The sequence below is a fragment of the Phalaenopsis equestris genome, unplaced genomic scaffold, assembly GCF_001263595.1.
Source record: "Phalaenopsis equestris unplaced genomic scaffold, ASM126359v1 Scaffold001141, whole genome shotgun sequence".
Taxonomy (NCBI): Eukaryota; Viridiplantae; Streptophyta; class Magnoliopsida; order Asparagales; family Orchidaceae; genus Phalaenopsis; species Phalaenopsis equestris.
Genome location: NW_018165580.1, coordinates 22,466 through 35,228, shown reverse-complemented (window position 1 = coordinate 35,228; position 12,763 = coordinate 22,466). Strand labels below are relative to the sequence as shown.

General features: G+C 29.3%; 1 protein-coding gene across 1 annotated transcript in view; it reads right to left on the bottom strand.

Annotated features, from left to right (window-relative positions):
- LOC110033330 overlaps nt 1–796 on the bottom strand; it is a 5,880-nt gene extending 5,084 nt beyond the window's left edge. The window contains exon 1 of the mRNA XM_020737261.1: nt 278–796. Within this exon, the coding sequence (XP_020592920.1) occupies nt 278–796 (519 nt within the window). The remainder of the gene's footprint in view (nt 1–277) is intronic.
- Between the last annotated feature and the right edge of the window lie 11,967 nt (nt 797–12,763).

Below are 12,763 nucleotides of genomic sequence, written 5' to 3'. Positions count from 1 at the left end.
ATATGTATGTGTGTGTGTGTGTGTGTGTGTGTGTGTGTGTGTGTGTGTGTGTGTGTGTATATACATACATACATACATACATACATACATACATACATACATACATACATACATACATACATATATACATACATACATACATACATACATACATACATACATACATACATACATACACACATACATACATACATACATATTCTCAAAATTATTTCATGCCTACAAATCTCTTCAAACAAGATCTCGAAACAAAAAGCCCAACTCCTATGCATGCTACCCAAACTCCCACATTTAATGCCCAACTAATATTTATTCTCGCCGTTCCATCTCCATCTTCCTTCCTCTTTTCCTTCACTTGATCGGAACCATCAAATCCTCCCATCTCATTTTTCTTAGTTTCTGGCTCAATCTCATCTTCCTCATTTATTACCAACAACGAAGAATGAAATCTTTTTCTCTTTAGCTTCATCAGCTCTCGCATCAAAAGCCCTTGCTTTGTCACCACGCTTATCTCTGCCCATTTCGGCAGGTTGACTTCATCACAGCCCATCTCCCATTTTGCACCTCGTCGGAAAATCCCTTGTAGAGCTTTTTTTCCATCGATCCAAACCTCAAAACGAATCCCATTGCCAATACAGACTTGATCTGAACTTGCAAACACGACATCTGATTCATGAGTGATATTTATTGATCGAACGCGACAAAGTTCGATCAGAGCCTCCTTATTAGCAGGGATGTTGGCGCCATTAACGGTCAATGGAGTTTCATTAATTCTAGGAAGGTATACTAATGTCATTCTTTGTGGGAGACGGAATCGTCGATTCAGGGGGATGGTAAGATAAAGTTTAAATGATTGGAGCTCAAGAGTCGTGTGATCCATTATGGAGAATAAACAACTAATCCCTTTTGCTTTCCTTCTCCGTTAGAATTTTTTTTCTCCAAAATATTCTCTCTTTGGTGGTTAAGACGGCAACTCCCGTGACTATACATACATACATACATACATACATACATATTCTCAAAATAAAATATGATGGCTGCTCCTTCTTCCTCTCCCACCATGTTGTGGGGTTTGATTTGGCCATGTCTTCTTAGGGGCAATTTTATCACAAGAAGTCATGTCCAATAGGCAGGAGCTATAATGATTTATGCTAACACCTTTCTGTAAGTATTGTTAAGCTCTCCTCCCACCGGGCGTAGATCACCATGTTGCATGTAGATAGCTTTTAAACTAACTTGATTTCCTTGTAGTTCAAGTCTGGTTTTGGCTTTATTATGTATTTTTTAGAGTCCTAGGACTGAGGTTGTAGCAAAAATAAAATACAGACATGAGTTCCGAGGTACTTGAGTGTTAAACCATGTGGCGAGGACCAGGAGCATAAGCACATTTCCCGTATCTTAATTCTCATTATAATATTTATATATAGCATTTAGGACAAGGAATGTATGTGCAAAGTCTGGCTTCCTTTTTGCTTTTCTGAGATATGTTATTGATCGAACGCGACAAAGTTCGATCAGAGCCTCCTTATTAGCAGGGATGTTGGCGCCATTAACGGTCAATGGAGTTTCATTAATTCTAGGAAGGTATACTAATGTCATTCTTTGTGGGAGACGGAATCGTCGATTCAGGGGGATGGTAAGATGAAGTTTGAATGATTGGAGCTCAAGAGTCGTGTGATTCATTGTGGAGAATAAACAACTAATCCCTTTTGCTTTTCTTCTCGGTTAGAATTTTTTTTCTTCAAAAATTTTCTCTCTTTGGTGGTTAAGATGGCAACTCCCATGATTGATTTATAGGAAGTATCTTAGAGAGAGATAGAAGGAGAGATTTAAGGTTTAGATGAAAAAAAGTTAGTGAGAAGTTTAGTATTTTCTTTGGGATCATAGCAAGCCTCCAAACTTGATGTCGTGGCAAAAAGACGTATTTTTTAAGGGTTTAACTCTCCGCTTTTTTAGGATATATTTTAGAACTGCTTGGCCCTTTCAACCCAAAATTTTAGCAAGAAGTTCAAAATTTTATTTCTTTAAATCATGCAAACAATAAAGATTTGCATATTCATCGCACAATATCTAACGCATTATGCACTTGAAAAGGAATGCGAACTATTATTGAGAAGAATTTGATTAATAGCTTTTTTCTTGTTTTATTTGGTATTTAAAAAAATCCACATTATTTTATTCGGTATACTTCTCATTAAGAGGGAAGAATTTTAAGAGGATATTCGTATAAAGCTAAAATGACATTATTTTTGCATGAAACATTTGCGAGCTCAATTCTACTTTAGAATTCATGAGTTTATATAATGTAATTCTATTGAGTTGAATATTTAAAAAATAAGTTATTAACATAAAATAGATTAAATAGAAATTTATTAAAATTCAAATATTTATTATAATCATCTTTATTGGCAGCCTTCTTTTTTTTGTGAAAATTAGATTATTTAGGGTCTTAGATAATTTTTTTTTTGGGTAAATTAAGCATCATTTAAATGCATTTTAGATTTGCTTAATAAGTATATTAAATCATAAAAAGTAAGTATATTAAATTATAAAAAATAAAAATAAATATAATCTCATGATAAATTGAATTGCACCCTTAATGATTTTGACACCAAATTTTATCACTAATGAATATAATATAATCTCATTATCAGTAATGACTTGTGCAGTAATGACTTATGACACCAAAAAATTTTAGTGGTTCATCGATCACTTTCAATTAAATTAAAATAATCCACTTTTATAAATTACATAAATTAATAATAAAATTAAAAAATTGTAAAATGAATAATAATTCAAATTAAAGAAAACAATTTTTCAAATTTTGCCAACTAAATCCTAATGGAAAAGAAATCCCTAATAAAATTAAATTCAAATTTGTTTAAATTATACATTAATATCTAAAATTAAAAAATTCAATGACTTGCTTTTGTTGAACTCAACCAGAGGAGGGTTTAAAGTCAAGCATATCAAAACCATAAAATGTAAAGAAATGTTTGAAATTCTATTTTAGCGTTGGTTTCTTCACTTGTCTTCTAAGAGAGCCATTAAGGAAGCCTAAGGCTAGATCCTAGGTGCTAGAGAGAAGTATAAAATAGACCACATTTAAAAATGAGGTCAACAATGATTAGCCATTAGAGTCACTAAATGATTTCAAATCGATTAAACTTTATTTTGTTTTAAGTAGCTATATGCTCCACTTCTTGGATAACTCATTATGTCATTAGTTTCAAATTTTAAATATGGCTTGCATGGGTTTCTAGTCACAAGTTAAAGCTCATGCAACAATAACTCTGGCGAAATTATGATTTTTTAGACTAATCAAGCATGAAATAGTCATCGGCATAATTTTGTAAATGGAGTGTTTCAACTTTTAATCAAGGAAGCTTACAAGCGAAATTTGGTGGCTGACGAAAGGGGGCGACAAAGCAGCAAACAACAATAGTTGTTTATAACTGATGGCATGTGGCTGAGATAACTGATGTTGCCTCCAACACCTTTTCACAAGAGCAATATGTTTGAATTATGTGGGTTAGAAATTTTTTTCTTGTCTCAAATCACAGTATATACAACTAAAATATGACAAAATAATATATTATTATTTCAAATCAAACCATGACTTGTTTCATACACAATGTTCAGCAACATGATTTTTTTTTACTGAGATGAGGAACTTCCATGAAATAAACTTCAAATAATGGAGATATTCTTGAAAATTTTATCAAACAAAAAACTTAAATAGTGCTACTTTGCTCAAAATTAACAATACGTACAAAAAGTACAAACGTTCATGCTAAATTTCTCATAAAAAATTTAGCTCATTTCAAGTTAACATAAACGTTCTATGAATAGTTTAACTTATTTAATTTTTTTAAATCTAGATATTATTGTATAATTTAAACTAATTTGAATCTAATTTTCTATTGGATTTCTCTTTCAATTTTGTGGGCTACATTTGGTAATTTTTTAATTGAATTTGAATCTTATACTTTTTAGAAGTTCTGAATTTTATTATTAATTTATTTAATATACAAAATTATATAATTTAGTTTAATTGAATATGACACAAGAACCACTAAAATTTAGTGTCTTTGATCATTGCTGACCATGATGAGATTCTCGAAATCATTATGAGTACATTTCAAATTTTTATGAGATTATATCCATTTTCATTTATTACTATTTAATTTATTTAGCGATGAAATTTAAAAGCCAGTTAAATTACTATTTAATTTATTTAGCGATGAAATTTAAAAACCAGTTAACTATCCAAAAAAATTATTTAGTTACATAAGTTCCCTAATAGAGACGCTGATATTAAATATTTAATTTTTAACTACTTAATTTATTTTTAATCTATTTAAAATTAATAACTTATTATTTAAATATTTAACTAACTAGAATGGCCATGAGACTCAAAATTAAATTATGCAGGCTGCACGGCATTCATACTCACAAATAATAGTGTATGTAATAAGATAAAATAAACTAATGAATTTTAAAATTCGAGGTCTTCTTTGAAGTGATTACTAGGATTGAAGTTATTTTGAGTGTGTGTGTGTATATATATATACATATAATTTTGAATTCTCTTCAGTTTTTTACTAGAAAAGGATCGGTATTTACATACCAATATATGTAATGAAGATGGAAATATTATAATATATGAAATATTTACAAACATGTTTATATTTTTATTTAAACAAAATTTATAATGCAGTGGATTACAACTTACGTACAAGTTTTTCATCGCACTAATATTTATATGATAGAACTGAAATAAGAAAAAAATAACTATGTAGTTTAACTGGAGTTTAAAAATTCATTTTTTATTTAATTTAGCTAGTTATACTCCTCCTTATTGTACATTGATAATACTTAAACATTCATGTTTAAGTATAATGATAAAAAGAGAGGAGATATATAAAAAATATATTTATTTTGTCTTGAAATTAAATTCTAAAAAAATTTAACTTGGTACGGAACTGAATTAAAGGGGTAATATATATATATATATAGATATATATGTATTATACCTGTTTCAGCCTCCCATTCCCGATGCATGAAAATATTTTATCATTTATTTTATATTATTTTATGTTTTTCTCATAATTAGATAGCCAGAAAAAAATGTGATAGCTAATGAAGCTCTTGTATGTGTTGTTTATGTTTGACCTTGATTAATCATGGGAGTCACTGAATGATTTCAAATTGATTAGAATATATTTTGTTTCAAGTAATTATATAATGCACTTCTTGTATAACTCATTATGTCAGCGGTTTCAAATTTTAATTGCGTCTTGCAAGTGGTTCTTCGTCGCAAGTTAAAGCTCATGCAACAACAGTTCTGACTAAAATATGATGTTCGGACTAAAGAATGTTTCAAGCATGGAATATGTATCGACATAATTTAATTGAAAAGGACCCATGAACCACTAAGATTTGATGTCATAGGTCATTACTGACCATGAGTAGTAACCTATGACGAGATTGTTGAAATCATTTAGAACGCATTTCAACTTATTATGAAATTTTATTTATTTCAATTTAATATATTTATTGAGAAAATTTAAAATTCTTTTATATGAGGTTTAATTTACCAAAAAAAAAAAAGGAAGGCTACCAATAAAGATGATTATATTAAATATTTGAATTTTAACTAAATTTCTATTTAGTCTACTTTAAGGTAATAACTTATTATTTAAATATTCAACTCAATAGAATTACATTATATGAACTCATGAATTTTAAAGTAGAATTTAGCTCGCAAATGTTTCATGCAAAAAATACTAATGCATTACGCTATCACATTAAATTCTCATAGATCGTCCAAACAAATTTTACTATACATATCAGAAAATATTTGGCAAAAATAATGTCATTTTAGCTTTAGAGGAACATCATTTTAAAACTCTTTCTTCTTAATGAAAAGCGAACTTATGTGGAATTTTTTCATAAATCAGATGATAAAAAACTGAATAAAATAAGATAAAAAGCTATTAATCAAAATTTTCTCAATAATAGTTCTCATTCCTTTTCAAGCAAAAGCTAAAATAATCTAAGAGAAATATTAATTTTAAAATATTATATTTGCAAATGTATAGAAATTGTGTGATGAATATGTAAATCTTTATTGTTTGCATGCTTTAAAGAAATAAATTTCTGAACTTCTTGGCTAAAATTTTGAGTTGAAAGGGACAAAACAATTATAACTATAACCTAGAAAAGCGGAGAGTTAGACCCTTTAAAAATTCGTGTTTGAAGAGAAAAATTTTCTAAGCAAAAAGGAAAGAAAAAGGGATTAGTTGTTTAATCTTCATAATGAATCACATTACTCTTGAGCTCCAATCATTCAAACTTCATCTTACCATCCCCCAAATCGACGATCTTGTCTCCCATAAAGAATAACATTAGTCTACCTTCCTAGAATTAATGAAACTCCATTGGAAGGTAATGGCGCCAACGTCCCTGCTAATAAGGAGGCTCTATGTGAACTTTGTCGCGTTCGATCGATAAATATCATGCAAGAATCAGAGGTCGTGTTTGCAAGTTCAAATCAAGTTTGTATTGGCAATGGTCTTCGCTTTGAGGTTTGGATCCTAGGAAAGAAAGCACTACAAGGGATTTTCCGACGAGGTGCAAAATGGGAGCTGGGCTATGAAGAAATCAACCTACCTGAATGGACAGAGATAAGCGTAATGACAAAGAAAGGGTTTTTGATGCGAGAGTGGATGAGGCCAAGGAGAAAACAATTTCACCCTTTGTTGCCTGTAATAAAGGAGGAGGATGAGACGGAGCCAGAAAATAGGAATGATGAGATGGGAGGATTTGATGGTTTTGATCATGTTAAGGAAAAATGGAAGGAAGATGGAGAAGGAATGGGGAGAAAAAGTATTAGTTGGGCAATAAATGTGGGAGTTTGGGTAGCATGCATAGGAGTTGGGTTATTTGTTTTGTGGCCTTCTTTGATGAGATTAGTAGGATTGAAGTTATTCTGAGAATATAAATAAATATATATATATATATATATACATACATACATACATATTAATATTATGTTGAGTTCTCTCCATTTTTTTTTTCCAGAGAGGGATCATTGTTTACATACCAATATATGTGAACAATTCTAATATCTGTTATATTTTAACTTTTTTTTCTTTCCCAAATAGTATCCTAATGTTGCAAAATTTACTTTTCATTTGTACGTCCAAATTATTTTAACCTGTCTTTATTTCGTTTTTGGTTGACTAAGTTTTTGTTATATTCCACTTTATTGTACGTTGAGAATACTTATATACATGGTTTATTTGAAACAATAGCCTAAATAAAGTTCACACATTATACGAGGAATATATACAGGAAAATTACCCTTAAACTTGCCTTTTAGCAACAAAACCAATAAATTTGATCATACTTGAGGCATTTTATTTAGATTAAAAATCTACCTTTTTTTATTTTTCAAAAGATTTTTTTTTCCTTAAAGGTTCAAAGAAGTATTGATGCGTTTTGTATTGAAAAAAAGAGAGTGAGAGATATAGCCTAAGATCTTAATTAATGTATATTAAAAAGGTTGTGGAGGCTATAAGTGGGTGTAATATAGCATTGCATTTTTAAAAAGTATATAATGATTATAAGAGATGTCATAAATAAAAAAATATACTTATTTTGGCTTGAAATTAAATCATGAAATAATTTAAATAGATACCAGATTAACTGACAAAGCTTCAAAGTTTTCAATCGTGGTCGATAGTAATCAATATAATCAAATAGCTAAAAAAACTAATTGAAACAACAAATTAAATCCTTGCATGTGTTGTTACCAAAGGTATTATCTTTTGTTGTCTGCATATATTTGTAATTTATACGTACATATTGTCTTATGTTTGATCATGATTAGCTTTGAGAGCCACTAAATTATTTCCAATCTTCTATAACTCATTATGTCATTAGTTTAAAATTATAACATGGTTTCCCAATCACATTTTAAAGCTCATGCAACAATGTTTCTGACTAAATTATGATGTTTTAGACTAAGGAATCATAGTATATGCAATAAAATATGCTAAGGATATGTTATTATTTTGAATTAAATCACATGTTTCAAACACAATACTTACCCTTGTAATTTGTTTTACCGAGCGACGGCCTTCCATTAAATAAACACAAAATAATGGAGACATTCTCAATAATTAATTGTAACCTAGGGCATGTGGGATGTGGCCACCGTCAAGTTTTCACAAGAGTGATGTATTTGAATTTTAGGGGTTGGGATTGTTTTCCTTGAAGTAAACACCACACAATGGAGACATTCTTAATGAACTTTATTACATTCCCCAAAATTAAAAATACATATAAAAAAGCTCTAATCATTCGAGCTAGTTTTCTCATAAAAATTTCAGCTCATTTCATGTTAAAATAAATATTCTATGAGACATTCAACTTACTTGAATTATATAATTTGAATTATATAATTTCAGAGATTATTGTATGGTTTTAATAAATTTGAATTTAATCTTTTAGGGATTTTTCTTCCCTTAAGATTTAGTGGGCTATATTTGGTAATTTGTTTTATTTAATTTGAATTATTATACATTTACAAGTTTTTAATTTTATTAATATTTTGTTTAATTTATAAAATGTAGTTGTTTTAATTTAATTGAAAATGACCTAAGAACCTCTAAGATTTGGCGTCTTAGGTTATTACTGACCATGACTGAATTGTCAAAATCACTTAGAATGTAATTCAGTTATTACGAGACTATATTCATTTTTATTTATTAGAATTTAATATATTTATTGAGAAAATTTAACATATATTTAAATAAAGTTTAATATACAAAATAAAAAAAAAATTCAAAGACCCCAAACTATTTAATGTTTATAAAAAAAAAAGAAAAAGGGGCCAATAGAGATGCTAATATTGAACATTTAATTACTTAATTTCTATTTAATTTATTTAAATTTAAAAATATATTTTTAAAAAATTCAACTCATTGAATCACTCCTCAAAATTAGATTAAGCAGGTTGCATGACATTCATAGTCACATATGATAGTGCATAAAATAAGATAGTAACCTAATAAATTTTAAAGTAAAATATAGCTCGCAAATGTCTCATGCACAAAATAGTAATGTATTATGCTATCACGTCCTAATCTTGTAGATCACCCAAGAAAATTTTAACACACATAGAAAAATATTTGGCAAAAATACTCTCAATTTAGCTCTAAACTAATATCATTTTAAAATTCTTTGTTCGTGAAGAAAAGATTGCTTAAGTGGAATTTAAAGTTAGATGATCAAATACCGAAAAATTAAGAAAAAAATTATTAATCAAATCCTTCTCCATAAATGTTCTCATTCTTTTTCAAGCAAGAACTACAATTATCTAATAGAAATAATAAATTTTAAATATTAGATAAGTAAATACATAGAAATTGTGTGACATATTTGTAAATTTTATTTTTTTGCATGATTTTAAGAAGCAAAATTTTGAGCTTTTCAATTTAAAATTTGAGTTGAAAAGGTCAAAGCCATTCCAAAATACAACCCGAAAAGGTGAACCATTGGTGTTGACCTCAATTTTGTGAGGACTCGCCCTACACATAACCCCTAGACCAAGGTTGTGCTTTCTTAGGCCTCCGTAAGGCAAGCCTAAGCCTTCAATCCCTGGTAGAGTTGAATTATGGTTTTTTATCTAGTGATAGACCCAAAATGACCCCATGGACAACACATGCCTTAGGGGTCACTTTGACCGTGAAATTAACATTAGGAGAATGGTAAACCTAAAATGATAACTAGCTTCACTAAAGACCTCCCCAACCACAACAAACCCTAAAAATCATTTTAAACCTTATCACACCCTTTTGACCATAGATTTTGGAGAAATCATGATTGGCCAAAACCAATTAGGCCTCGCCCATTTTTGGTCAAATCTTAATCGATCTCCATCAACTGGTTTATGTCTGGTTGGCCTATGCGTTGGGTCGAGCTTTGTTTTAGAGTGCCAACCAAGTAATATATTCACCTCCTTTTCTTTTGTATTACCAAACCACACTTCATTCGAGGTTTATATATATATATATATATATAGACATATGCGCGCGTACTTCAGATCAGTTGGTCGGGCATCTGCTTGTCTGTTGAAAGTCCTCTTTGGTCTGAGGTTTGATTCCCCTGGTAGAGTTGGTTTATGGTTTTAATCTGGTGATAGACCCAAAATGACCCCATGGACAAGACATGCCCTAGAGGTCACTTTGACCATGAAATTAAATTTAGGAGAATGGTTAACCTAAATTGATAACTAGCTTCACTAAAGTCCTCCCCAACCCCTCACTTTAAACCCTATCACACCCTTTTGACCCTAGATTTTGGAGACATCATGATTGACCAAAACCAATTGGGCCTAGCACATTTTGTTCAAATCTTGATCGATCGATCATATTACCATCCAATTGAACCCCACCCAACATTGTACACACACACACACACACGTATGTATATGTATGTATATAACATACACAATATCGCTCATAAAAGAGCAATATCATAAAAAATAAGCGTGATATATATATATATATAATTATGTTGAACTCTCTTCAATTTTTTTTTTAGAAATGGATCGTTCTTTACATACCAATATATGTAACCAACTCTAGTATTTGTTCTTTTTTATAATTCCCAAATATTATCCAATTGAAGTAATATTTACTTTTCATTTGTGCATTCAATTTAATTTAACTTGTATTTTTCTCGTTGTTGGTTGAAAGAACTAAAACAAAACAATCCACCATTTTTTACTTGGAATTGTAATGTTTGGAAATAGTATAATACATAAAATATTTACCAACATGTTTATATTTCTATTTAAACAAAAATTATAATGCAGTGGGTTTCAACTTCGGTACAAGAAATTTCTCATCCCACTGCTATTTATATGATAGAGACGAAAAAAGAAAAAAATAATAACTATATAGTTTAACAGAAGTTTAAAAACTCATTTTTTATTTTTATTTTTTATCAAGACGACGACCTTCAATAAAATAACTCAAAATAATGGAGACATTCTCAATAGTTATTTGTAACCTACGGCATGTGGGATGTGGCCACCCTCAACTTTTCACAAGAGTGATGTATTTGAATTATAAGGGTTGGATTGTTTTACATGAAGTAAACACCGCACAATGGAGACAATCTTAATGAACTTTATTACATTAACCAAAATTAATAAAACATATAAAAAAGCTCAAATTGTCCAAGCTAGATTTCTCAGAAAAATTTCAGCTCATTTCACCTTAATATAAATGTTCTTTGAGTCATTCAACTTAATTGAATTATATAATTTTAGAGATTAATGTATAATTTAAAGAAATTTGAATTTAATTTTTTAGGGATTTCTCTTCCATTAGGATTTAGTTGGGAAAATTTTAAAAATCATTTTATTTAATTTAAATTATTATAGATCTTACAAGTTTGTAATTTTGTTTATAATTTATTTAATCTAAACAATTTGAATATTTTAATTTAATTGAAAGTGATTGAGGAACCATTAAAATTTGGTGTCACAAGTCATTACTGATAATGAGATTATATTATATTCGCTACTGATAAAATTTGGTGTCAAAATCATTAAGAGTGCAATTCAATTTATCATGAGATTATATTTATTTTTTATTTTTTATGATTTAATATACTTATTAAGAAAATCTAAAATGCATTTAAATGATGCTTAATTTACCCAAAAAAAAAATTATCTAAGACCCTAAATAATCTAATTTTCACAAAAAAAGAAGGCTGCCAATAAAGATGATTATAATAAATATTTGAATTTTAATAAATTTCTATTTAATCTATTTTATGTTAATAACTTATTTTTTAAATATTCAACTCAATAGAATTACATTATATAAACTCATGAATTCTAAAGTAGAATTGAGCTCGCAAATGTTTCATGCAAAAATAATGTCATTTTAGCTTTATACGAATATCCTCTTAAAATTCTTCCCTCTTAATGAGAAGTATACCGAATAAATTAATGTGGATATTTTTCAAATACCGAATAAAACGAGAAAAAGCTATTTATCAAATTCTTCTCAATAATAGTTCGCATTCCTTTTCAAGTGCATAATGCGTTAGATATTGTGCGATGAATATGCAAATCTTTATTGTTTGCATGATTTAAAGAAATAAAATTTTGAACTTCTTGCTAAAATTTTGGGTTGAAAGGGCCAAGCAGTTCTAAATATATCCTAAAAAAGCGGAGAGTTAAACCCTTAAAAAATACGTCTTTTTGCCACGACATCAAGTTTGGAGGCTTGCTATGATCCCAAAGAAAATACTAAACTTCTCACTAACTTTTTTTCATCTAAACCTTAAATCTCTCCTTCTATCTCTCTCTAAGATACTTCCTATAAATCAATCATGGGAGTTGCCATCTTAACCACCAAAGAGAGAAAATTTTTGAAGAAAAAAAATTCTAACCGAGAAGAAAAGCAAAAGGGATTAGTTGTTTATTCTCCACAATGAATCACACGACTCTTGAGCTCCAATCATTCAAACTTCATCTTACCATCCCCCTGAATCGACGATTCCGTCTCCCACAAAGAATGACATTAGTATACCTTCCTAGAATTAATGAAACTCCATTGACCGTTAATGGCGCCAACATCCCTGCTAATAAGGAGGCTCTGATCGAACTTTGTCGCGTTCGATCAATAAATATCACTCATGAATCAGATGTCGTGTTTGCAAGTTCAGATCAAGT